This window comes from Rattus rattus, chromosome 6 (assembly GCF_011064425.1).
Source record: "Rattus rattus isolate New Zealand chromosome 6, Rrattus_CSIRO_v1, whole genome shotgun sequence".
Lineage (NCBI taxonomy): Eukaryota > Metazoa > Chordata > Mammalia > Rodentia > Muridae > Rattus > Rattus rattus.
In genome coordinates, this window is record NC_046159.1 from 104,459,472 (window position 1) to 104,484,854 (window position 25,383).

The window sequence follows — 25,383 nt, forward strand, 5'->3', positions numbered from 1 at the left end:
GCTTGCCTCTAAGCCCAATGACCGAGTGTGATCCCCAGAGTCTCACAGTATGAAAAGAAAAGAACTGACTCCCCAAGGCTCTCTGGCCTCCACATACATACTATGGTACATATGTGCCTAGGCACACACATGACCATACAGTAAACATATAAAATCAAAATAAAAAGTTTTATCTCTATTTCAGCACCATTAAGAAAACTCTCAAAAATTAAATATATTACATTTAAAAACTACAGAAACTTTATGGACGAGTAACTTTCCACAATCTTATTTTGGCATTGCTGAATGGATGAATATAGTGTTGAACCTAAAAAGGGAAACCTTACCTCAATACCAATAGCTTGCCTCTGGCTTGGAACCCTGACAGTCTGCAGTATCTGGAAGTAAGAAAAACCTGTCATGAGCATTCTTGTCCACCGAGGAGCAATAATGGCCTTCCAACAGTTACCTGTCTCCACCACCACCCACTCTATCACAAGTGATCACCAAGAAGACACTAGTCAACTTTCATTAGCAGTGTGGCAGACACAACTTTCGGTTTTGTAAAGTACAGGAAACTTGTAAATCCTAAGAGCACACAATTTACTTTTTTTCTGAAAAGCCTGAACCCTATCATATTACAAAGCAGTAAGCACTCAGGACATACTATGGATCAGAAGGGGCGTAGCAGACTTATGGTAAAGCATTAATTACTTTAAATAATTATTCTCATCTTCCAGATACACACTTGGAAAAATCTAGAAGCCTCTGATACTGGAAAACAGTTGTTTGTGTGAATAATGAAAAATAATCCCAACCCTCTGAGACAAATAACATTCCACGTAAGCATCTCCCTGGAGGTACTGCTATAAGAGTGGCTCTCAACCTGTGGGCCGTGACCCCTTTGTGACCCCTTTAAGGGTCCAATTCACAGAAGTCACATATCAAATATTTATTTATAATTCATAACAGTTATAAAGTAGCAATGAAAATAATTTTATGGGTGGGGGTCATCATAACACGAGGAACTGTATTCAAAGGTAGCAGCATTGGGAAGGCTGAGAGCCACTGCTTTAAAACATATTCTTTCCACTTTTATCACAAAGAAAATAACAATACTTAATGGAATAATTTCAACAAAGCTGACTTTTAGAAAAAAAGACTCAGTGAGATATCAAATACCATGCAACCCTTAAATTTCCCTTCTATGATGGTGTAATTGAATGCAAGTCAAAAAAGTTCCTGCAGTCAATCCACTTCCACTTATGCCCATAGCTTATGAGCCTTTTATATCCACCATGAAAAGTCATCCAGCTGCTGTGAAAACATCTGTAAACTTATCCAATAGACTCTTTAGTGGTGAAGCCATGGTAACAGATGCTACATAATATGTCCCTCTCCTAGTTTCAGGCAGGAAGGGCATGGGAGAAAGGAACAGTATAGAAAATATGATGATCTATTTCCTGCATTTAATGAGTACAGTATGTCTGAAGGCTTACATCAATTAGCATGATCTCAAAGACAATGGTAGCAGTCTGCCACACAAGTAATATCTCACTCATCTTAGGAATGAAGATCTTTAAAGTTACTTGAAGAACCTATCTTTGGTAACCTAGTTGAGGTTGTGAAGCGAAGCAAGAAAACAACCTAAATGCAATGCTTGGCTCCCAAACCCTACCTTCCTACACAGAAGTCCTGGAGTACTGTACATTTCCACCAGGCGCTCTTGTCCCTACAGTATTACCATCCTCTAAAGCATACAGTAACAAAGGTCAGGGCACCACCTGCGTGTACTCCAATGACTGCCAGAGAGAAGCGGCAATTTCAGGAGACTTCCCAAAAGCTGCAAGTGTCTTCAGTAGCTCAGCTTTGAGAGCTGGAGGAATACTGCACTGCAGGAGCCCCAAAATCACCACAACGGGAGTCCACTGGGGATGTTCACAGAGCGCCAGGCGAGCATTTTCACTCTGAGATTGGAACACAAAACAACAAGATAGACATTTTACTCATTTATTATGCTTGTGTTTTGTTTTCTGAGAATGGCTCTTGCTATGCTGCCATACTGGCCTCTGACCCCATTAACTCAAGCTGTGCTCCTGACTTGGCCTCCTGAAGATGTGTACAGGCACCTACTACCAAGTCACAGCCACAGAAAGCGATCAGCAAGACATAGTGCGCTGTATACACTTGGTATACACCAAACAAAGAACCTATCTTTTAGCTGGAATCCTACTAGTAGATTAAATCAGATTACTAGTTTAGAATGGGAGTTAAATTTCTAAGAATTTCTTTGATAGACCCAAGAATAGAAATACTACTACAAACATATAAATGGTCTACTAGAGTGACAAAAATCAAAGCCACTATTAAGTCCTTTCTAGAACAATAGTATTATTACACCAAAATATATCTAACTCATGAATGAGTCACCAAATAACTTTTTAAGGAGCTGAAGAGATAGCTCAGCGGTTAAGAGCACTGACTGCTCTTGAAGAGGTCCTGAGTCCAATTCCCAGCAACCACATGGTGGCTCACAACCATCTGTAATGGGATCCGATGCCTTCTTCTGGTGTGTCTGAAAACAAGAACTGTGTATTCACACATATAAAGAAAATATTATTTTTTAAAAAATAACTTTTCAGAAATATTTTATCAAGGATTACTTTATTTTATTTCAATAAGACATTATAAGAAGTTGGTATTTTTAAAGCATAGTAACATTAAAAATGATTAGAAAACTAGAAAACACATTTCTATATTGCAGACAAACGTCAACCTGAGCAGTTCATTTCACTCCAGGATGAACTTGGAGTTCTATTCTATGAAAAGTAGATGCTGAAGGCAGACTAATTTGGGAGAAGCAGCTAAAATGATGCAGTAACTTTCTTTTCCATGACAACTACTCTTTGTGCACACATACAGACTGACACGTGTGTGTGCCTCAGCGCCTCTGCCAGTTACCTTCTAGAAGGATGCACACACAACTGACCCCTCCTTTCTTTTCCTCTACTTTTTAACATGTTCTAGCTATAATTTTCAAATTAAGATTCTGTAATGACCAGAACTAGCATAAATTATACCATTGAAAGTCTAAAACACAAGAGCCTAAGGATAAACAGTATGCATGTGCTAAATATATCACTCATAAACATTAATCACGAAAAGAAAATGCTTGGCCATTTGGGATGTCACCGTGCTACAACACAAACCACCGCCTTCTGTGGATGGGCTACCTACCCAAGTAATGATAGTAGATGTCAGCTGGAGAAAAGCGATCAGCCCATCTTGCTCCTTCTGGGTGATGCCGCGTGAAGGAAGGTGCCGGTACTGGACACTATCTGCACTTGGCAGGTCCTTTCGGAGATGCTCATGGTAAAGCAATAAGGAGTGGAAGAAATGCTCCCAGGAAACAGGACTGCCACCTGCTCCCTGAATGTTTTCAACTGAAAAGAAAAGCAACACAATTTTTTAAAAAAACAAAAAACTGACTATTTAGGGCTCAAAGTCCTGCCTACCACATGAGAGGCTCTAGTCTAGCCTTACAACAAAAGGTCTGGTTGTTTGCTTGGAGTCTAAGAATAATTTAATTAATATCATTTGTTTGTCTATGTCTTAGCAGACAGTCAATCTGTCCTACATGAGCAGTGTTGTTTTGTGTAGGTAAGAGGTATGCTGAAAGGGATCAGAATCCCTCCCTCTGAATTCATTTGCTCAGACCTAAGGATGAGGTAGCACCCATGTATGAACTCCATGTGACTTTGCATACCATTTACCTGCTAACTACCCAGGAGTTCTCATCCTGTCACACTTAAAAAAAAAAAAAAGGCTGGTTTTTCCTACCAAATAATTCACAAGAGTTGAGCTTGAATTCTCAGAAAAGGTAAGTACAGCATAGATCTATAAATTAAAATATTCCATTGCATGCTAAACATTGCAGAGCATAGCACTACAAACAGGATAAGCAGGCCATAACAAAGTAGCCAAACGCTGACTTCAGAGCCACAGATCCATTTCAGTCACGGCTCCTCCAACCTGTCACCTTAGGTATATTAAAATGTAGCTTCCTCAAACCTCATTTTCTTCACATATAAAAGCAAAAATAAAAATATGTAGCCACATATTTCATTTCTTTTCCCTTTTGGCAGTGTATCTGAATTAACCACACCTGAGTCTGAAAATCAGTAATGAGAAAACAAGTGTTTAAGAGGACAAATTACAGAAATCAGATAGCTATGCATGATGACTTATACCTGTAACTCTAGTTCTCGGAAGATGAGGCAGGAGAATAAGGACACCCTGGACTTTAGAGTGAGTTCTAAGACACCTTAAGCTATGGAGTGAGACATCAAAGTAAAGCGAAACAAACATCAAACTTCCACCACAGAGAAGTATGCCTGGTCCTAGGTGCCACATGTGCTCTTGAAAAGTGATGCCTTAGACGCGCTACACTCAACCACATTTAACAAGAAAAACAGCACCCCCCACCCCACCTCAGAGACCAAAGTCAAAGCATTACCACAGATAAAATTCACCAGTGGGACTCTTTCCCTGAGGTATTATGAATGCAATCTGTACCTACGGTAGAATCTACTCAGCAGTATTCTGTAGGCAACAGTGTAAAACTAATCTAACACGCAGACTGCCCTTACCATGACTACTACCGTTGACTTTGAGCAGGCTAAAACAGTAGTGGGCACACTGAGGCCCATTGGCCAAGCCCTGGAGCATCTTCAAATAAGGAATGTAAATAGTTGGCGGCAACAGATCACCCATTTGTCTAACAAACTTTGACAAGACAACCTGAAATTAAAAAAAAAAGTTTATAGAAAACAACTTTAAAGCATCATGGATTCACTAATAAAAAGCTACATAAAAGCTACAACAAATTAAGACTATGACACAATTGATTGCCATAACAAAAGTGCTACTTATGAAAAACTGTTGTTTGTTATTAGCGATTTAAGAACATCTTTGTAAATATTCAGCATGTTTACAATCTCCACCTTAAATGTCACATGTGAGACCACCCATATTTTTAAACTTATTTTTACTTTAGCATACATGTGTGTCTGTGTCTGCATGTGTGTGCAGTGCCGAGGACAGAAGAGTCCTGGGATCTCTGAATCTGCAGTTGCAAGTCATCTGCCATGGGTGCTGGGAACCGACTCTGTCCCTCTCCAAGAGCAGCAACATTCTTAACTGCTGAGCCATCGCTCCAACCCCAACCATTCATACGTCTAAACTATATAAAGCTAAAAGCTAAATGTATACAGACACCTGGAAACTATTGTGAACTGTTAGGTATAAAATAGTTCTACAATACTGTAGGAAAAATACCCTTAGTTCTAAAAAAAATACTTAACCATTGAAGGGTAAAACATTTTGCTGCACATTGCTTACTTTAAAACATCCCTCAAGATTAAAGTTTAGTTGTACAACTGTATCAACTTATAATGTGAAATCGGGGCACTGAAAATCCATTATACTTATTCTATCTTCCCTATTAACCTTTGAAAAACTTTAATATACCCTTCTCTAATATATTTTTCTATATGGGGGAAAAGGCCAAAATAATAAATATAAGAAATAGAGTAAAAATAAAAGGCATGTATTGATTCTAGACTCCAGGGGAGAATGAATTTACAGCATGCAAGCTTCTAAAACTGAAACCCCAGAATGATGAACGCTGACACATGACAAGCCTTTTTATTTACTTCTATACATTATATTAGAGAATACAGGACAGAAAAAGGGCGCCTGTCTACACATATGGAGACTCCCAGGCACCACATCATCAATTATGACCTCTAGGTCTTCCTTATTGCTGAAACTTCCAACTTGGTCAGCATTATGTATACTGGTTATTGTCGCACCCACAGAAGAAGACTATAAATAAAATAAAATCAAAAATAAAATCCCAAGAAAGAAACAGAGAATGAGACCAGGAGCGTTTCTGCCTCTAACAAATTGTCACATGTCTAGTATGTAATAAAAGACTGACTACATAAAATTCAAAATGATCTGAACATAAATGATGGATTCAAAACTTCTTAAATAAAAGAAAAATAGTAATAATTTCTAAACAATTTACTGCCTGTGTTCAAAGCTCAATGACCAAATCAGAGAATAAAAATAAAAAGCTAAAAACCTCACCTGGCGCTGAGGAGGGCGCTGATGAGCTACTCCCAGGTAAGAGCCCATGACCGTGGGAGTCTGCAGAGGCTCTGAGGGACACCAGTACTCCAGAGCAAGCTCCAAATGAAAAGGGTTTTTTTTATATAGTTCACCAATCTGCAGAGAATAAGCAAAAAGTATGGAGAAATGTTTATAGCAAAAACATTACAAAAATAAAAAAGTACGCTAGTATTGAATTCTTTTGCTACAATTTTCCAAGACTCAAGAAAAATTAATGGAACAGAAAAGAGATTTAAAACAACAACAACAACAAAACCCTCTCCAACAGAACGACTTACCAGGAGCATCAAGTGTTCCAGGTCCCTTCTAAGTGAGATGGGGGGTTCGTTACCCATCTGTATACTCATGTGAATCATTCGAGCATCTTCATCTGCCCGATTCTTCAGCTGCTTCACCTATTATATGTATTAAACAAGGCTTAATGCAATTATCTTATGCACTGGTTAATAACAAAATCAAGAAATTAAGTAATAAGAGTAAGCCTATAAGAAAACATCACTTCAATACCTTTACAGTTTAGCAACATGAAAATATACTAGGGATTTCACTAAAATACTAAGATTAGAGTATCTTAAGGATCAGAGATGATTCAGTAGGTAAAGATGCCTACGCCAACCCTGTCAACCACAAGATAGTGCAAAGAACCAAGTCCTACAGGCTGTCCTGATTTCCACTGTATCCTACCAAGAAAGACGTGCTCATGCCCATATACATACACACACGATGAAGGAAGGAAGGAGGGAGGGACGGAGGGATGGACAGACGGATGGACCGACAGACAGAACTTTCCACTTTATGGAAGATGAGATCAATCAGTCTCTCGTCAGAGACAATATCACTAACATCTGGGGCAGGCCATCTCTATTGACGGATTATCCTAATACTGCATGAAACCTCATGTCCCTGGAACTACTAAGAACACACTGCAGTGGTGTAACAAGCAAAACTCACTGTCCAGCACGCTGTGAGGAACATTATACCCAAGCTGAGAATCCCTGTCTCCTAACATTTGTGTGAACTAATTGCTAATGAAACAAGAAATTACTTTGTTCTGAGAAAAAGAAAAAACCCACCACACTTATAGCTGGAAGTTTCAATACTGCTTTCTCAATATTCAACAGACAAAGTACAGAAAGTTGGTAAAGAGATGGAAAGACTTGAACAACAGAACCAAACAATTTCAGTCAGTTGCTGATGGACAATTCCCAGAACAGCAGCAGAGTGCATGTTTCTTTCCATTTCACAGACCACTTACCAAAACAGACCACAGCAGGTGCTTTAAAGCAAACCTCAACATTAACGCAAACCAGAAAAGTATGTTCTCTGACTACCAAGAAACTAGTAAAAGAAAAGTAACTAGCAAGTCTTCTAAGCATTTGTAAATCAAACACTTCTATATATGCCAGTGACCAAAGTCATCTCAAGGAAAATGCCAAAATGTATTAAACTGCACAAAAAAACGAAAATACAAACACTAAAATACTTAAGCATACATAAAAAGTTTTAAGCCGGGGTTGGGGATTTAGCTCAGCGGTAGAGCACTTGCCTAGCAAGCGCAAGGCCCTGGGTTCAGTCCCCAGCTCCGAAAAAAAGAAAAAGTTTTAAGCCAACGATCTAGAAAACCAAAATGAAGGATCTGGGGTGTAGCTCAGTGAGAAAGCACTTGCCTTATATGACTGTGAGCTGTCTCACCCCTTGTACTACCAAAAAACAATTGGGAGAGGGGTGTGTAAGAAGGCTCAGTGGTAAAGGTGTTGAAAACAAGCCATTGGTTGTTCTCAGACTTCCACATGAAAGCACCCACAAAATATATATGAAATAAATGTGTCAATAAAATAAAAAAGGAAATAAAATAGACATGGAACACACGGACATAAGAGACAAGAATATTAGCAGCACTCCATAGGCATTTTCATTAACCCACTGCTTTCTAGACAGTGTCCAATGTTTCTTCTGAAAAACATCCTTCCAGTTAATAAGGTTTGTATTATTTCACCTTCCCATTCAGACTGTATTTGTAATACAATCGGTCAAATCTTAAGTCTATGATAACTTTATTTGTTACCCAACATAGAGCGAGTTAAGACACAGTTTTAACTATTTCAAAACTTCCTATACTGTTATACTTACTTTCATTGGCATAAATGCAAGGAAGTCTGTAATAAGATTATGGATTCTGCGAATATAAAACTCTTCCTGATAGAAGTTTTCAGCCAGCACGACAGACTCGCTGAGGAACAGGAAGACATTATCAGCAATGGCGAGTTCTGCAATCGCTTCATCTGCTTCCGTGAACTCAGCCAGGGCTACAAAAATTCAGAACACAGAAAAGCAGTGAGGAAAAATCTTTAACTCAGGTTATATCCTAGTGGATCATATTTCAGATATTTTTTTGAGCCTCCTAACAAGTGCTATACACAAAATGAGATTTATATAATTGTAATTGATTCACAAACTCCAAAGAACTACTTAAAGAGTACATTTGAAATACCAATATTGCTGGGTGTGGTGATGTAGTTTAGCCCCAGTACTCAGGAAGCAGAGGGTGGCGGACTTCTGAGTCTGAGACCAGCCTGGTCTTCATAGCAAGCTGCAGGCCAGCCAGGACTACATAGTGAACCTTGTCTTAAACAAAACAAAACAATAAGAACAACAAAAAAAAAAAAAAAAAAAAACAAAAACTGGAAGAACACTTGCTCTTCCTATAAGAAACTTTTTTATTTTTTAAGATTTATTTATTTATTTTATGTATGTGAGTGCACTGTAGCTGTCTTCAGACACACCAAAAGAGGGCATCAAATCCCATTACAGATGGTTGTGAGCCACCATGTGGTTGCTGGGAACTGAACTCAGGACCTCTGGAAGAGCAGTCAGTGCTCTTTTTTATTTATTTATTTTTTTTTCCGGAGCTGGGGACCGAACCCAGGGCCTTGCAAGCGCTCTATCACTGAGCTAAATTCCCAACCCCCCAGTCAGTGCTCTTAACCGCTGAGCCATCTTTCCAGTAACTTGTTAATTAATGTAATGTTACACTGGTATATAGTCAGAGAGCTCTTATGCAAACATAACATGTAAAAACAATGTAGGGGCTTTAATTCTAGACATTTCCAGAGAGGTTTTCTTGTTTTGTTTTGGCTTGTTTTTTTGAGGCAGGGTCTCAACTGTCTAGCCCTGGATAGCCTGGAACTCACTTCATAAATTAGGTTGGTCGGTCTTCAACTCAGAGATCCTCCGGCCTCTGTCTCCCAAAAATCTAGGAGTAAAGGTGTGAGTCTTTGAGAGGTTTACCTCAGGAAAGACTCACCTTGAATGTGGCAAGTTTCACATCATAGGCTAGAGGCCTAGGCTAAACTTAAAGAGGAAGAAAAGAAAGCAAACTAGGAGAGTACCACATGGTCTCCCTGCTCCCTGACTGCAGATGAAAGCCATCACTTCTTACACTCCTTCTGCTGAGCCCTATCTGCCATGACAAACCCCGCAAACCAAGGGAACCAAAATAAACTCTTCTTCCCCTGAACTGCATCTTAGCCAGCAACCAACATACAGATGGCACCACCAAATCTTACAGAAGTGACAAGTCTTTGTATTTCAAATTACAATCAAAGTACAGCTTGCATTTGACAAGATGAACCACTCTAAGCCCAATAAATTCATCAATCTAGAGAGCAAAATAGGTTATCCTGTACAACACAGGTTTAAGTAAACTCCCCTACTGTCTTAGTTAGGGTTCATTGCTGTGAAAAGACACCATGACTAAGGCAACTCTTAAAAGGTCAACATTTCATTGGGGTGAGCTTACAGGTTCAGAGGTTCAGTCTATTATCAAAGGCAGAAAGCATGGCAGCGTCCAGACATGATGCCGGAGGAGCTGAGAGTTCTACTTCTTGTTCTGAAGGCAGCTAAGACTGGTTCCCACATGGTTTGGAGAATAGTCTCATTGCCCACCCCCACTTACTTACTTACTTCCTCCAACAAGGACACACCTACTCCTACAAGGCCACACCTCCTAACAGTGCCACGCCCTGGGACAAGCATATTCAAATTATCTATGCTTGATTGATCCAAATATCTCCTTCTCGACACACTGAGTTTAAAGAACTAAATCTTCAGTTTGATACACTGTGAAAAAATTTGTGAACAAAATCAAGAATGAAAAATTTTTTTAAAACTTAAATAGTAATAGTTGATTGTGGTAATACACATTTAAGAATCCCAGCACTTCAGAGGTAGAGCCAGGAGGATAAGAAGCTCAAGGGCGGGCTGGAGAGATGGTTCAGTGGTTAAGAGCACTGACTGCTCTTTCAGAGGTCCTGAGTTCAATTCCCAGCAACCACATGGTGGCTCACAGCCATTTGTAATATACATTAAATAAAAAAAAAAGAAGAAGAAGCTCAAGGGCACCCTTAGCTACATAGTTTGGGACCAGACTGGGATACATGATACCCTGTTTAAAAAGAAAGAACTAGAACTCAGTGGCAGAACCCTCCAGCCCTACCACACATTCAGAAGGCTCTAAGGTCAATCAGTCATTAGCACCGCAAATAAGAAACAGAATAGGTGTGACTGTGCCTGCTGTAGGCTCACACTGCTGCTCTTACACTGAAGGTAACCTATGGGTCTCTTCTGAGACATCTCAGCACTACCTTACAACGTTATGAGGGGTTTGCTGTTGTGGTTTTTGAGACAGTCTCTGTGTAACCCTGGCTGTCCTGGAACTCTATGTAGACTAGGTTGGCCCCAAACTATACAGATCAACCTACCTCCTGAGTGATAACACAAGCCACTGTTCCTGGCTTGCAACTTTTTATCAAACTACTTGTATTTTCTCATGTTCATATTTACACTTTCTGATTTAAAATCTGATATTTGAAAAAAAAATCCCATTTGGGGCTGGAGAGATGGCTCAGTGGTTAAAAGCCTTGGCTGTTCCTCCAAAAAACCCAGGTTCCATTCTCAGCATCCACATGATACCTAGAAACCATTCCTAACTCCAGGGAATTCTTGGATCTCAGGTAACATCAGACACACATGTGGAATACAGACATATATACAGGTAAAACATGCACACATAAGTTATCTAAAAAATTTTAAAGGAAGAAAACACACACATTGCTAAGTATAGAGAGCGGCATAGCCAGTTATCTCAAACTTTCCTTACATTACCTGTCACATCAGGTAGCTGGGATATCCCCCTCAGTGCCAGTGCCCAGGCAAGTCTAACAGTGGCCTGCAGCCCAGGTAGCTTCCAAGGCTGGGAGTCCTGGAGGCGAGAGTGAATTGTGGCAATGTACTGTCTCTCTGTCAACAGGGGAAGGTGGTGAATCATATCTGAAAACACAAAACTAGACCACGTCAGCAAAAAACAGCAGAAATAAATTCTTACTTCTGTCACACATGGATATCTAAAAGTCAAAGACATAGCATTTTCAAAAAGAATAATGTCTAATCAACATTATTATTGACATAGCAGAAATCTGTATTACTGTTAAGTATTATATGCACAAAAACTGAAAAGACAACCAAAAATTTTAGTTAACAACTTTCAATAAGTTTCATAGACAGCAGAAATTAGAAAAAAAAGCACTCACTGTTATTTCTATATAGGAATTCTAAATTACAAATAAATGCTCTCTTATGATAAAATAAATCATCTCCCCACATACAAAAATACTATGTCAAAAAGAAAATAAAAATTCAGTGTTTTCCCAAGTTTTTAAAATGTGAATTAAGGAGGTTGGGGATTTAGCTCTGTGGTAGAGCGCTTGCCTAGCAAGCACAAGGCCCTGGGTTCGGTCCCCAGCTCCGGAAAAAAAAAAAATGTGAATTAAGGTAGCTGCAGTAAAGTCAGGCATGTGCACTCATGAACACACTGCTGTCTATCCTGTAAAGCCGTCATTTCAAATCTCATAAGAAACTAACTGCACAGGAACAAAGCTGAGCATGGTAGTGCTCACCTTTAACCCCATCATTTGGGAGGGCAGAGGCAGGCAGATCTCTGTGTGTTCAAGGCTAGCCTGATCAACATAGTAAGTTCTAGGACAGCTAGAGCTAAACAGAGAAACTGTTCCAAAAAAAATCAAACAAAAAACAAAAACAAAAACCCACCAAGGCTAATTTCCTGTCATTTCTATTAGGAAGCAAACTCAGGACCTCAAGTATGGTAAGCAATTCTCTATTACTGAGTTTTGACCTCAGTCTTAAATTAAATCACACATTTAAAATGTTTCAACTTGCCTGAATTACACAGACAGAAAAAGAAAAGAAAAAAAATTGTATTTTGGAAGTTAAAATAGTCCTTCTTGAATGTTCCCTCGCAATTTAAAATTTTATATTTAAAAATAAAAGTATTGGTGGTTGTGTTAGCACATGTTGGGTATGTTAGCATATGCCTATAATCCCAGCACTCAGAAGACTAGAATAGGAAGCTCAAGAGTTTGAGGCCAAACCAGCAAAATGGCTCAGTGGGTAACAGTGCTTGCTTTCAAACCTGGCAACCTAAGTTTACCTCCCTCTCTCATATAGTAGAAGGAGGCAATTGATCCCGAAAGTTGTCTTTTGGTGTGTGACACACACACAAACACACACACACACACACACACACACACACACACACACACACACACACACACACACACACACACAGGCACACACACACACAGGCACACACACACGCACATGCAAATAAATAAATGTAACTAAAAAAAATTAGTCTGAGGCCAACTTAAACCACACAGTGAGACTCTAAGAAAAAAAAGCATTAAAAATATACATGTTGGAGCTGGAGGGATGGCTCAGCAGTTAAAAACACTGGCTGCTCTTCCAGAGGTCCTGGGTTCAATTCCCAGCATTTACATGGCAGCTCTCATCCATCTACAATGCCAGTTCCAGGGGGTGTGACACCTTCACACAGACATACACACAAGCAAAACACAAATGTGCATATAATAAATATAAGTAAATAATTTTTAAAAAGATATAAATGTGAAACTCAATACCATCTCGTTCCTCTGTGCTTTGTTCTATAAAGCTGGTATCAAAACAGTACAGAAGAGCCATGAGGAGAGCCAGATTTACTGCATCCAGGGAGCCGTTGGCCTCGACTGTCACTCTTTCTAAATGTCCAATAAGCAGGAGGGTGTCATCTTTAGCTAACGGTGACTGGCAAGCCCAGGCAAAAAGACTTTCAGCCAGAGACTGCCTGCACTCCTTGATGAGATCAGAAACCTACAAGTAACAACACGATTGTGACATAAGTTATAGCAAAGTCTGGTATTACAAAATATAGAGTGTCTTCCATAAAGTCTAACAAAATTAACTATCTGAATCCACAGGTGCTCCTAAAATTGCTGGAATTCTGAACAAATTCTAGGGTTTAGTCCTTAAGAAACCATGCTGACCAATTGCTTGAAAAACTCATTCCAAGGGGTTGGGGATTTAGCTCAGTGGTAGAGCACTTGCCTAGCAAGCACAAGGCCCTGGTTGGTCCCCAGCTCTGAAAAAAAAAAAAAAAAAAAAAAAAAAAAAAAAGAAAAACTCATTCCAGAAAGAATTAGACACATAAACAGGCATGGCAACTGGAACAAATGCAAGCTAGTCCCATGAGCAGAACAGTCTACACTTTCCACAGGGGTGGCTGCTCATGCTTTGCATCCTAGAGGCAGTGGATCTCTAAGTTGGAGGCTAGCCTGGTCTAGATAGCAAGTTCTGGACCAGTCTACTACTACACAGTGAGGCCCCACCTCCAAAAACAAGTTACAATGATGATGAAACACAGTGTTTTCATCCGCCTAAGTGAAATGAATATTCTGTTATGACTTCAGTTCCACATTTGACAGACACCCATGAGTTCATCTTATAGAAGCCTTGCCTCTTTGCGGTGTTTCTCACTGCCCAAACCTCTGTCTCTCTGTAGTTTCTCAAATTCATTATTCACATCAATCTGTGACACCAAAGTAAGGACTTTGTAAGTCAATCCTTGTTCCATCAGCTCATCTGTAAAGCGTGTTGTCATGGAAACCAGCTCTGGACTGCAAGGAAAAGAAATAAACAAAGCTACAGTGAATAAAAATACTGTTTTGACAACAGCCAACGACAGCCTATTACTGCAAACAACAAGGATGAATTATAATCTTGTGCTTTTTACCCTTTCTAAATCACTGGCGTTAAATAAACCTCTGTGATTTTTCACTTGCAAATAAGTCATGTTTAAACTAATGTACAACTCTGGAAAGAGCATTCCAGTATATTACTGACATGAGATCACAGTTTACTATATACACTAAGGATTATTTCCAAAATTCAAATTCAAGTAATTTTACTTTAACCCTGTAAGTCCCCAAAGGCAAACAGACCTGAGTTCTAATGTCCATGTCTTCCCTCGTCTAGACTGTATTAGGGTTTTGAGAGAGTTTGCAATGCACCGCTTTCCATCCCAGTATAAAAGGACAGCTACCAATCCTCTGGTGAGGCCAGGGAAATGTGGTTGCTGATGTTCTCCTAGAAAAGGAATTGATTATTTAATAATAAAGCTCAAATGTGTTCAAAGTGTTTGCCAAAATTCATTCAAATCTGCAGGTCTCAACACAAAGGGGAGCCTGAGGATCTCTACTCCCTGTATCATTCCTGGCATAGCAGACTCAAAAGGCCGACCAACCAATTGCCAGGATCAAGCCCATTAATAAGACAAGAAGCCCAGTCACACTGTGGTAGCACAAGCCTTTAATCCCAGCACTCAGGAAGCAGTGGCAGGTGGATCTCTGAGTTCAGAGCCAGCTTGGTCTACAGAGTGAGTTCCAGGGCAGGACAGGGCAGGGTTACACATAGAAACACTGTCTCAACTAAACAAATAAAGAATAAGGGATTCATCACTTTCCCAACTGGATTTCACTTATCTGATCTGCTATGTCGGGCCCACTCTATCTCCACTGGTATGAACTCTTGCGAATGTCTGCAAGTTCCCTCCTTTCAGGGTCATTCTCTTCTACTCTGCACTGCCTCCTGTCAAAACCATTCCATGTCTCTCTTAAATCACCACACTGTGCTCCTTTACACTAAATGAGGCTTCATTCATCTTTATTTTATACCAGTCTTCCCACAGTATCTAGAGCATGGTAAATACAGAGGACATGTTTGTTAAATCAAAGTTCTAGGCTGGAAACAGTTCAGTAGTACAGTGCTTGCCTACCAAGCACAAGGCCAGTGTTCTATCTCCAGCACTGACAATTAAAAAAAAAAAATCTGATATAAATCTCAAGTATGTCTCACATAAGAGAAAACTACCTTCCTCATTTTCAATAACTAATTTTCTTTGGTCAAAAAGGATCTTGGTAGTTACAGGGTATATTTAAAGAAACTAAACAACCATTCAACTAAGATGTATGTCTTTTCTTCACATGGCTCCTTTGTGATCATTAAAGAACTGCTTCTTTTATGGAAATACTGATTTCTATGTAGCAGACACAAATTGACTTAAGTCATTTGTTAGCTACGTTTGTTTTAATCCTCCCGTAATCTCAGTAAGACTACTGGGAAGAGTTTCTCCATTCTCCCTCACTATACCATGCCCAGGCACAGCAGGCTCTTTTCCTTTAAACATGCATTTGCTCAGACCTGAAGAACAAGCTCCTTGTGCCTTCCCCAAGACGTCTGGGAAGCTGGCATGGCATCTAAACATGACTCAGGTTTATGTCAAATGTCCTCGCCTCTGAAAGGCCTTAACTAAGCCCACTAATCAGCACTAGCTTAATCAGCCCTGATGTCCCTCTGCCCTGATGTGCAGTTTTTTCTTCCTAGCATTTATTATTATTAAAATGATCTAATTTTTCACCTAGTTATTCATCACCCAACTAGCCCACTCCAGAAAACTCTCCAAAGAAACAGTAGCCCTGCCTTCCTACCCAAGCACAACAGTACTTGCCTTGAGCCATGCATTCTAGAGCTGCAACTTCATCTTTGCTGGTAAATTACTACACCAAGGCCCACCACAATTCATCAACAACGGGACCACTTAAGCTTGCCCTTTAAGACAAGACAAATTAAGTGTTTTGAATTGTTCTGTCAGATAAATGACATCTTTAAAAACAACCTGTTATGTGGTTAGACAGATGGCTCGCAGTTAAGAACATTTCCACTCCCCAGCACCCACAAAGTGGCTCAGAATCATCTGTACCTCCAGCTCTGGAGTATTTAATACCCTCTTCTGACCTCCCACAGCTCCTGAACAAGTATGGTGCACATACGTATACTCAGGCACACGCCCATCCTTAAAATAAATAAATAAACATTCTAAACCCATTTATTACCTAAGTTAGGGGGCTGGAGAGATGGCTCAGTGGTTAAGAGCACTGACTGCTCTTCCAGAGGACCTGAGTTCAAATCCCAGCAACCACATGGTGGCCCACAACCATCTGTAATGGGATCTGATGCCCTCTTCTGGTGTGTCTGAGTACAGCAATAGTGTAATCATATACATGAAATAAAATGTTTAAAAGAGGAAAAAAAGTCCAAGTTAGGGGTTCATAGCTTCATGATTCTGACTACGTACCACACTTTCAGCTAAATGTCCACTTACCAGCAAGGAGAAGCTCAACAGCTGACAATTCCCCAATGTCAAAAAGGTCACTGATGATAAATGCTTCTTTAATGAGCTGCTCAGGGAGAAGTCTGGTTCCTTGTTGCCCCTGAATGGCGACACCCTCCGAACTGGCTTTCTGAATCTTTTCATGCTGTTGAACATTTTTGGGCTAGAATGATAAAATTACAATCAAATAATGAAAATAGTGCTCCTAGCCGAAGTCAGTTCTCGCATCGCAGCCTTGTTCGCCACGGCAGCACACGCCTCTAATCCTAAATTTGGAGGCAAAGCAAGTAGAGTCACCGCAGCCTGATGCGAACAAAAACCATGAAGCCTGGGACATGACAAACTCAAGGTCTCTTATCTAGCTATCGAGAACTAGAGGCTATGAGGCACCACTTGGCACCACCTTCAACTTTTTAATCCAGTACCACCTTCTCAAAACCTTCTGCTAAACTCTCCAAAACCCAGGAACAATATAAACAAATACTATTGTGTTTTCCACATATCTAAGTGACTGTTTCAGTTACATACCAATAATTCAAATGGACATATGAACACTATTAAGTAACAAGCAATAGTATTACTTTGTAGAGTAAATCATAGATTAGTAACATATCATTTTATGTCCTAAAAACTCTTTATGTGTGATAGTAGGGATGTAACCCACAAATGGACACACACTAGGCAAGTGCTCTAGTACTAACCCACCTAATTAGGCCTGTTAAAGACTCTTTGATTCAACTATTTAACACAGAAAAATCTGTGATAGGTAGCAAACTGTCTAAGTTCAGATACTGAAAAACTCCCTGGATCATTTAGTCCAACTCCTCTATAATACAGAAATGGTACCAAGGTACACTAGGTAACTTGTCTGAGATCATACAACCTTCTCGGGGGAGAGCTAAGACAGGAATTTCAGCTCAGCTAGTTCCCAGTTCCAAGCCAGAGCTCTTTCTACTAAAGAAAATCACAAGAGAGAGCAGGTTCACATTCCAGCTACTCAGGATCCTAGGTTCAAGACCAGCCTGAACAAGTTGGAAAAACTTTTTCAAAAATAAAGACTTTTAAAAATCAAGTACAGCTCAATGGTAGAGCACTTGCATAGTATGCACAAGGTCATAAGATTTCTAGAAACACACACACACACACACACACAGAGAGACAGAGACAGAGAGAGAGAGAGAGAGAGAGAGAGAGAGAGAGAGAGAGAGAGCGCGCGAACGAGCGCAAGCAAGCAAAATGCCAAACTGGCAAGGTGGTTCAGTGTAATAGACCTGAGTGACCTGGAACGCATAGAATGAAAAAACACAGAATCAACACCAAAAGTTGTCCCCTAACTTCACTCACACTGTACATGCCATACAAGATAAAGGTTTAAAAAACACAACTGTGGGGTTGGGGATTTAGCTCAGTGGTAGAGCGCTTGCCTAGGTAAGCGCAAGGCCCTGGGTTCGGGTCCCCAGCTCCGGAAAAAAAAAAAAAAAAAAAACCACACACAACTGTGAGATGGAAATGGCTGCTCATATGAATAATCCCAGCCAAAGGCTGAGGCAGGAGGATAAAAGTCAACCTGAGCTAGAGTTCCAGGCCAGCCTTAGATACAGAGAGAAATGAGTGAGATGGTACCTTCAAAACAAACAAAACAGGCCAGGGGCAGGGGTGGGAAGGGACAGAAAGTTGTTCCAGAGCAAGGGAAGGAGTGTCCACACTCAAATCCTCTACTGTAATCCCTTCTACTGAGAAGGTTTCAAGGCGCAGTGACAATGATGCACGAGATAATTAGTTTAGCTAACAGTTTTCACTGCATTACAGACTTCAAATGCACAAGTGTCTGAAAATAAGTAACCAGTGACGGTTATGTGTACTGTCAATTATAGGCCAGAAACTATAAGGCGAGCAGCATTTGTGGGATACGCTGCATGTCCTAAATCATATCAGACACCACGTTTACCACTTAGCTGGAGATAAATTCAACAGTAAGTTCTATGAAAAATAAAAAGACAATGAATTGCTTGGGGAGGAGCATTTTTTAAAAACTTGAATTAGTAGTGTAGTTCAAGCCACATGTTTACACAGAGTTCATTGTCCTTTATTCTTTAAAAAGACAGACAAAACAGGGGTGGAGCTGACAAGTAAGTCTTACCCCTCGGTACCACACAGTGGGAGAAAAAAGAACTGACTCCTGCAAATTGTCATCTTACCGCCACACGTGTACTATGGCATACTCATGCCCCCACGTAATTAACAAAAAGTCACACATATATACATATGTCTCAAAAGATCACCACTCTGCATATTTATTAAAAACAAACAAATCTAAGAAGCAAAGAAGAGTATTTCCTACTGGGTTTTTAAATAGTGAAATGAAGTCGGGTTTGTGTTTCTTCAAAATCATGTCAAGAAGGTGGACAGCTTCAGGCTGTCTTCTCCAAAGAGCATTTCCGACTGTCTGCCAGATGTCCTTGTAGGGTCCCCATAGGCTGGCAGCTGGAAAGAAAAAAGACCAGTGTGAGATACATGCTATCCACATATTAGCCACACTCACATCTACTTTTTAGTAAATGATTACCAAAGGAAGCACTAATGTCCACTTCTAATATAAAAACTTACATATACCAGGCAAACACATAATAGTACAATTTATAAGAAATCTTTGGCAATAATATAAACTTGCTTTCTAACAACATAAAAATCAAACAAACCCAAACTAAAGTGTACAGCCATCTGAACCTGGCTTGACCACTACATAACCTAGGTGAACTTCAGAGAGAAATCCCTTTCTCCTTTAGTTCCCCTTTATATAAAGCAGGAGGGCAGAGCATGATGCCACACCTCTTTAATTCCAGAATTTAAGGCGTACAGGCAGGCTGAGCTCTATAAACTCAAGGCCAGCCTAGTCTACATAGCTAATCCCAGGCCAGCAAAGACTGAATACTGAGCCTCGACCCAAAACAAACAAACAAACAAACAAACAACAAACAAACCAGACAACCTAATGGGCTGAAGAGCTGGCTCAGTGATTTACAGTGATGCTCTTGCAGAGTTCCCAGCACCCACAGAGGGGCTCACAACCATCCTTAGCCCCTCTTCTGACCTCCTGCATACACAGTCAATGCGCACGCACGCGCGCACGCACACAAATTTAAAGAAAAAACAAAACAAAACTAGCCAGGAGCATTCCCACTCCTAAGGCTTACAGTTCTTGGTGTTTCCTTCTTTCGGTTTTTTGTTTTGTTTTGTTTCTTGAGACAGCTTCTATAGCCCAGGCTAGTCTGAAACCCACCTCATGCCCCCAAGTGCCAGGATGACAGGCCTATGCACCCACACTCAGTAGTTTACAAGTTTCTGAGTTTTGAAAAGAAAGTAAGTAAAACACACAGCATTATACCTCCATAGCACAGACACTTAACAAAGGTCCATTTCCCTCTCCCTTGATAACCTTGTAAAAAGCAGATTTTGTGAAAATGCTTTGTTTATCTAGGAAATTAAAAGACACACTTTGTTTTAGCTGGGACACTGACTACTTTAAAAAGCAAAGAAATATTAAGAACTTGTATGATTCTTCCTAAACTTTTGCTGTGCAGCTTAGCATGGCCCAGATTTACATATATGGCTGTTATCTTATAAGACCTGGTCACTGTATCTTCCTCTGTTTTGCAAATACAAAAACGGAGACAGTTGAAACACTCAAGCAAAGTCACACCAGAGCCGTGGATCTGAAAGAGACCAGCCCATTCCCTAACCAGTGGGTTATACCACCTTTATACATAATATTTAGCAAATTAATGTGTTTCAGAAGACAAATTAGGGATGCCAAAAATATCTAGCAAATAGCACAGTGAGGGAGTTGAGACTGATTTAAGTAAGCTTGCTTCAACCCATGTAGACAGTTTATTAAAAACTCAGTGAGACTAAAACACAGGCAATGAAGCACACAAGTCAGGACTTGTAAGTGTTGACAAGTGGGGCTATGAGCAGGGGCACATGCTCAGCACGTGCGGGCCTTGGATTCCACCCAATTCACACACATAAACACAATTAAGTTTAGGAGACTAATAGAACCTATGAACAGGAGAGCCTAAGGCTACTAGCATATCTTGGCAGTGGAAGGCATGATTATGGAGCAAAAGGCCCTTGGCTCAATCTTCAGGACCAGGAAGCGCTGTATCAGGTCTTCTGTATGAGGATGAGAGAGAAGGGAGTCAATCATCCAACTCCTCTCCTACTTCAATCCCATATCTGCCAACCTCTGGTTGGAAAGTAGAGCTTCTTCTCAGCCAGATGTAGTGGATGACAAATACTTGTAATAAATCCCCAACGACTGGGTCAGCTGAGGCAAGAGATCTCAAGTCTGTGAGTGAGATATGCCTGGACAACACAGCAATATTCCTCCTCAAAACTGGCTGTAACTTGTCATGTGAATTTCTACAGTGAAGATTCTGTTGACAAAGTGACTTGAGTACCTATGCACACATACTGCTGCTACCATCAAAACATTAGCATGCTGGTTTGCCTACAAGTCTTTTCTGAATTTGAATAAAGAAGTCAATTACCAGGCCCTAATTACAACACCAGCAAAAGTCATTGCTGGGCCTCCCAAAATGATGTCCGTCTCTTGACCCTGGTAACTTCCCTCAGGATTGTTTTCTTGGCCCTCTCTGTGAAGGCATGGGACAGTGCAGGTTTGAGCTTTGGATTGCAGCACAGACTAAAACATCTAGATCAAGGTTGCTCAACCAGAAACCCCATGCAAACACACACACACACACAACCTACCAGCTATGAGTGAAGTTCAATCTGTCGTCTGTGACCCAAAACAAACAAAGGCAAACACAGACAGACAATTAGCATGGTGAGCAATGGTACTGTAGTGTAGTGCACTGGAACAGGAGAGCTGGGAAGCCAAGCTCATAGGCAGGTGAGGTGGTAACAAAAGCTAAGTGAAGGTGAGGGCAGTGGACTATCCAGGAAAGGCCTGGAGGAGTAGAAAGAAGTGAGAACTGGCAACTGAGTGGGCACAGGATACAAAGGGAGTCTCAAAACTGGAGCTCACTGTAGAACTCAAAGCCCTGGATCAATCCCTGATGTGGGGAACAAGAGTTATAGGCCTTATCACAGAGATTTCTGAAATCTTATAAAGAGCTAAAACACAAACCAACCAGTCATGAAAGCACAAACGTATCTGTAATCCCAATCCTCAGAAGGCTGAGGTAGGAGGATCAAAAATTTGAGGACAGACTAGACCAAGTCTCTCCCTCCCTCTCTCTTTCTCTCCCTCCCTCCTTCCTCCCTCCCTCCCTCCCTATCCTCTCTCCCTCCTCCTCCTCCTCCTCCTTCTCCTCTGTCTCTGTCTCTGTCTCTGTCTCTGTCTCTGTCTCTCTCTCTCTCTCTCTCTCTCTCTCTCACACACACACACCCACACACACACACACACAAGTTAACTCTCTATCCTTAAGATACTCCATAAAGACTAGGGGGCAGAAGAGACAGCTCAGATGTTAAAAGTGCTTATAGTTCCTCCAAAGGAGCCAAGCCCAGTTCCAGCATCCATCCAGACAGTTCACACAACAGTCTGTAATTCCAGCTCCAGGGAATGCAAAGCTCTCTCTGGTTTCCATGGGCACCTGTACTCGTGTGTGTGCGTGTGTGTGTGTGTGTGCGTGCGTGCGTGCGTGCGTGCGTGCGTGCGTGCGTGCGTGTGTGTGTGTCATACTAAGGGTATTTGATCTAGCCAAAGAGGTCAGGGCAGAGAAGGATTTAGCCTGAGCCAGTATCTGAAACATGGAAGGCTTGCATTTCAAAAATTTTAGTAGTACATTTATTTAACTACCTTGGGGGGCAGAGAACAAGCATGATGATATGATGATGTCATAAAGTTGTGCTTAAATGCATTAACTATTTAATTTGGGAAAAATTGTTTAACCAGTGGAAGTCTGCTTCCAAATTAAATCTGAGAATATTTAATTACACTATTTCAAATATATAAATAAAATACACACACACACACACACACACACACACACACACACACACACGGGGTATAAAAGGTTTAAATGAGATAAAGCAAGTCTAACACTTGTTCTGGTGTTCAGACATCACCACAGCCTCTCATTTTTCTAGCCTTGGCAACTGCCATCCTAATTCCACTTTCCTTTAGCTTAGTTACACTAGGTTAAGTATCATTGTTGTGTGGATTGTGTTTGTGTGTGTCGAATATCTACTCAATGTCCTCAAAGACCACTGATGCATGACTAGATTTCCTTTTTTAATACTGAGTAATATTCCTTTGTGTGCTCACCACGTTTTGTTTACCCACTCACCGGACATCCATTCATCTATGGATGCTTCAGTTCTTCCCAAAGGTGACAAAAACAAAACAACTCTCTGGACTCCTGGCTTTTTAAAATGCTTTTTTCTTGCTGCCAATTAAAGCTCTCCTGTACCAAGTATACCCCTGGGAGCTACTGATAACTGTTTCCTTCTGTCAGCGGTGTGTGTTTAATGGTGCTCAGGATATTATGTGCTAAAAATGTGTGTGACATAACTATAACATGGAAACCTTGCTTCTGAAACATTTAGTAGTACATTTTTTTAACTACTGGGGGGGAGCATGATGTGATGTCATAAAGTTGTGCTTAAATGCATTAACTGTTTAATTTTGCAGAAACTGTTTAACTACTGGAAGTCTTTGCTTCCTAATTAAATCTGAGATATTTAATTGTACTACTCCAAATATAACACACACAGACACACACACACACACACACACACACACACACACACACACACACACACACCCCAGGTATAAAGGGATTAAGTGATAAAAAGCAAGTTTAACACTTGTTCCAGTAAGCAGACATAGTATGTTGTCAATGAACAGAAATTTTCATTCATTCCTGCAGAACAATTTACCATATCACTTCTGAGATGGTTTAAGGTACAAAACTTAGATGTAGGCAATTTCCAAAAAAATATTAGTAAACTAGCAAGAACGAGTACCAAAAACAGTTTAAAAACAAAACAGTCCTGCTGGAAAAGATCGTCTGTAGACATCTGCTATGTTGCCTCTTAACTGTATTCATGAATCGAGTGTCTAAATCCGTTTTTCAGGTGTGCCACACCTCGTACAAAATGTTTGACATCTATGTCCTTCCCTACTAACGACCAGCACTGTGTTCCAAGAACCATGACAAGTCAAGACCATTCACTTCTTCAAGCATCTCTGGAGGGTTCCATTCACCAAAGATGCCCCACCCCCAGCTCTTCCACAGCGTTGTCACGATCCGGCGTGGCTGTGACAATGGCGCAGGCCGGGGCCACACCCACAGAGTCAGGAGGCATGTGCTGAGCCCGTGGCACGGTCTCGCCGGGCACCTTCTGTAAGGTCCTCGTGGCTTGGGCAAGACCTCCTCACCCCTTGCCCCAAGACTGGCCCACGACCCGCTTCGAGACCAGCTTCCTTCCAGCCTCGGCTGGGCCTCTCAGCCCGGGACTTGAGCCGTACCTTGGTGAAAGTTAGCCTGCCTACACCTGAAGGATACCTCTGGGACGGAGCGGCTTCCGGACCGCGCGCCTGGCCGCCCGGGACTCCGCCGCTCCGCCTCCCCTTCAAACACTCGTCTCCAGGGCAAAGCTGTAGCCGCGTCGCGCGCCATTCAAACCGAGGCGGCGCCGGGCTGCAGGCCGGAAAGCGGCGAAAGCAGGCCCTGCGCACAAACTCGCGCCCGCACTCCGAACGGCCTGACTGCACGAGCGCTCCCCGCAAACCGGCCCCTCCCCCGCCGTGGGTCCCCGTGGGTCCCTCACGGCCCGGCCGCGCTTACCCGAATTTACCGCCAACAGCGCCGCCATCTTGGAGGAGGTCTGAGGGAGCTCTCCTGCTGCAGGGAGGACCCCGGGCCGAAGGGCCTGCCCGTGTCGACGCCTGAACACAAAGGCGCCCCGAGGGCCTCCGAGAACCCCATGCGAAGCTCGAGCAGGTGTACACAAGTCTCCCCATCCTGCTCTGACCTAGGGCCATCGATTCTAACTGGGACCCTTACCGTTAAAATAAGGCGGGGGCAACCGGTTCGGAGACTAATCGTGCAGTGCATCATGGGACTCGTAGTTTATTTCTAGTGAGCCGTGAAGTTAACCAGTCTGAAAAAACGTAAATCCATGAAATAGAAAAAGTTCTCCTTACCTTCATTTCAAGTTAAATTTCATTTGAATAGTTCCCTTACCTTGAAAGAGTAGAGCGAAGTAAGTCCAAGTGTTAGGGAATTTCTATTTAGTATATTCTGTAGACATAATCACATTGTATTATGAAAATTTCAGACAGCTACAAAACTTGAGTACTGTCTGCCTGACTTCAAAAGTGTCACCCATTGCTTCCTCACCCCCAACAGGTTATTTTGAGTTAAATTCGACATACTTTTCATGCACACCGTTTTTTCTATCTAAGCAACCAAAATTACTAAAATTTGTTAAATTTAAATTTGCTAATTTATTGGTTTTCACAAGTTTTTTGTTTGTTTTTGTTTTGTTTTGCCTTTTACATACAGTACTAGGGATTGAACCCAGGGCCTGGTTCATGTTAATCAAGTCTTAACCATTGAGCTATATCTGAAGCCTTTTTTAAAAATTCTTTTAAG

At 41.1% G+C, this 25,383-nt stretch overlaps 1 protein-coding gene across 2 annotated transcripts in view; it reads right to left on the reverse strand.

The window, feature by feature from the left end:
* Nup205 (nucleoporin 205) overlaps positions 1-24,646 on the reverse strand; it is a 65,774-nt gene extending 41,128 nt beyond the window's left edge. The window contains exons 1-14 of one of the 2 annotated variants that reach the window (XM_032906762.1): positions 24,574-24,646; positions 19,095-19,237; positions 16,745-16,916; positions 14,526-14,670; positions 14,042-14,201; positions 13,170-13,398; positions 11,338-11,502; positions 8,305-8,480; positions 6,453-6,569; positions 6,133-6,270; positions 4,629-4,779; positions 3,217-3,422; positions 1,764-1,946; positions 327-377 (exon numbers count right to left, since the gene is read on the reverse strand). In XM_032906762.1, coding sequence (XP_032762653.1) covers positions 327-377; positions 1,764-1,946; positions 3,217-3,422; positions 4,629-4,779; positions 6,133-6,270; positions 6,453-6,569; positions 8,305-8,480; positions 11,338-11,502; positions 13,170-13,398; positions 14,042-14,201; positions 14,526-14,670; positions 16,745-16,916; positions 19,095-19,237; positions 24,574-24,601 — 2,064 coding nt within the window. In that variant the 5' untranslated portion in view covers positions 24,602-24,646. Of the gene's footprint in view, positions 1-326; positions 378-1,763; positions 1,947-3,216; positions 3,423-4,628; positions 4,780-6,132; positions 6,271-6,452; positions 6,570-8,304; positions 8,481-11,337; positions 11,503-13,169; positions 13,399-14,041; positions 14,202-14,525; positions 14,671-16,744; positions 16,917-19,094; positions 19,238-24,254; positions 24,471-24,573 lie in introns of those variants that run through there. The other variant, XM_032906761.1, reaches the window with a different exon arrangement.
* Between the last annotated feature and the right edge of the window lie 737 nt (positions 24,647-25,383).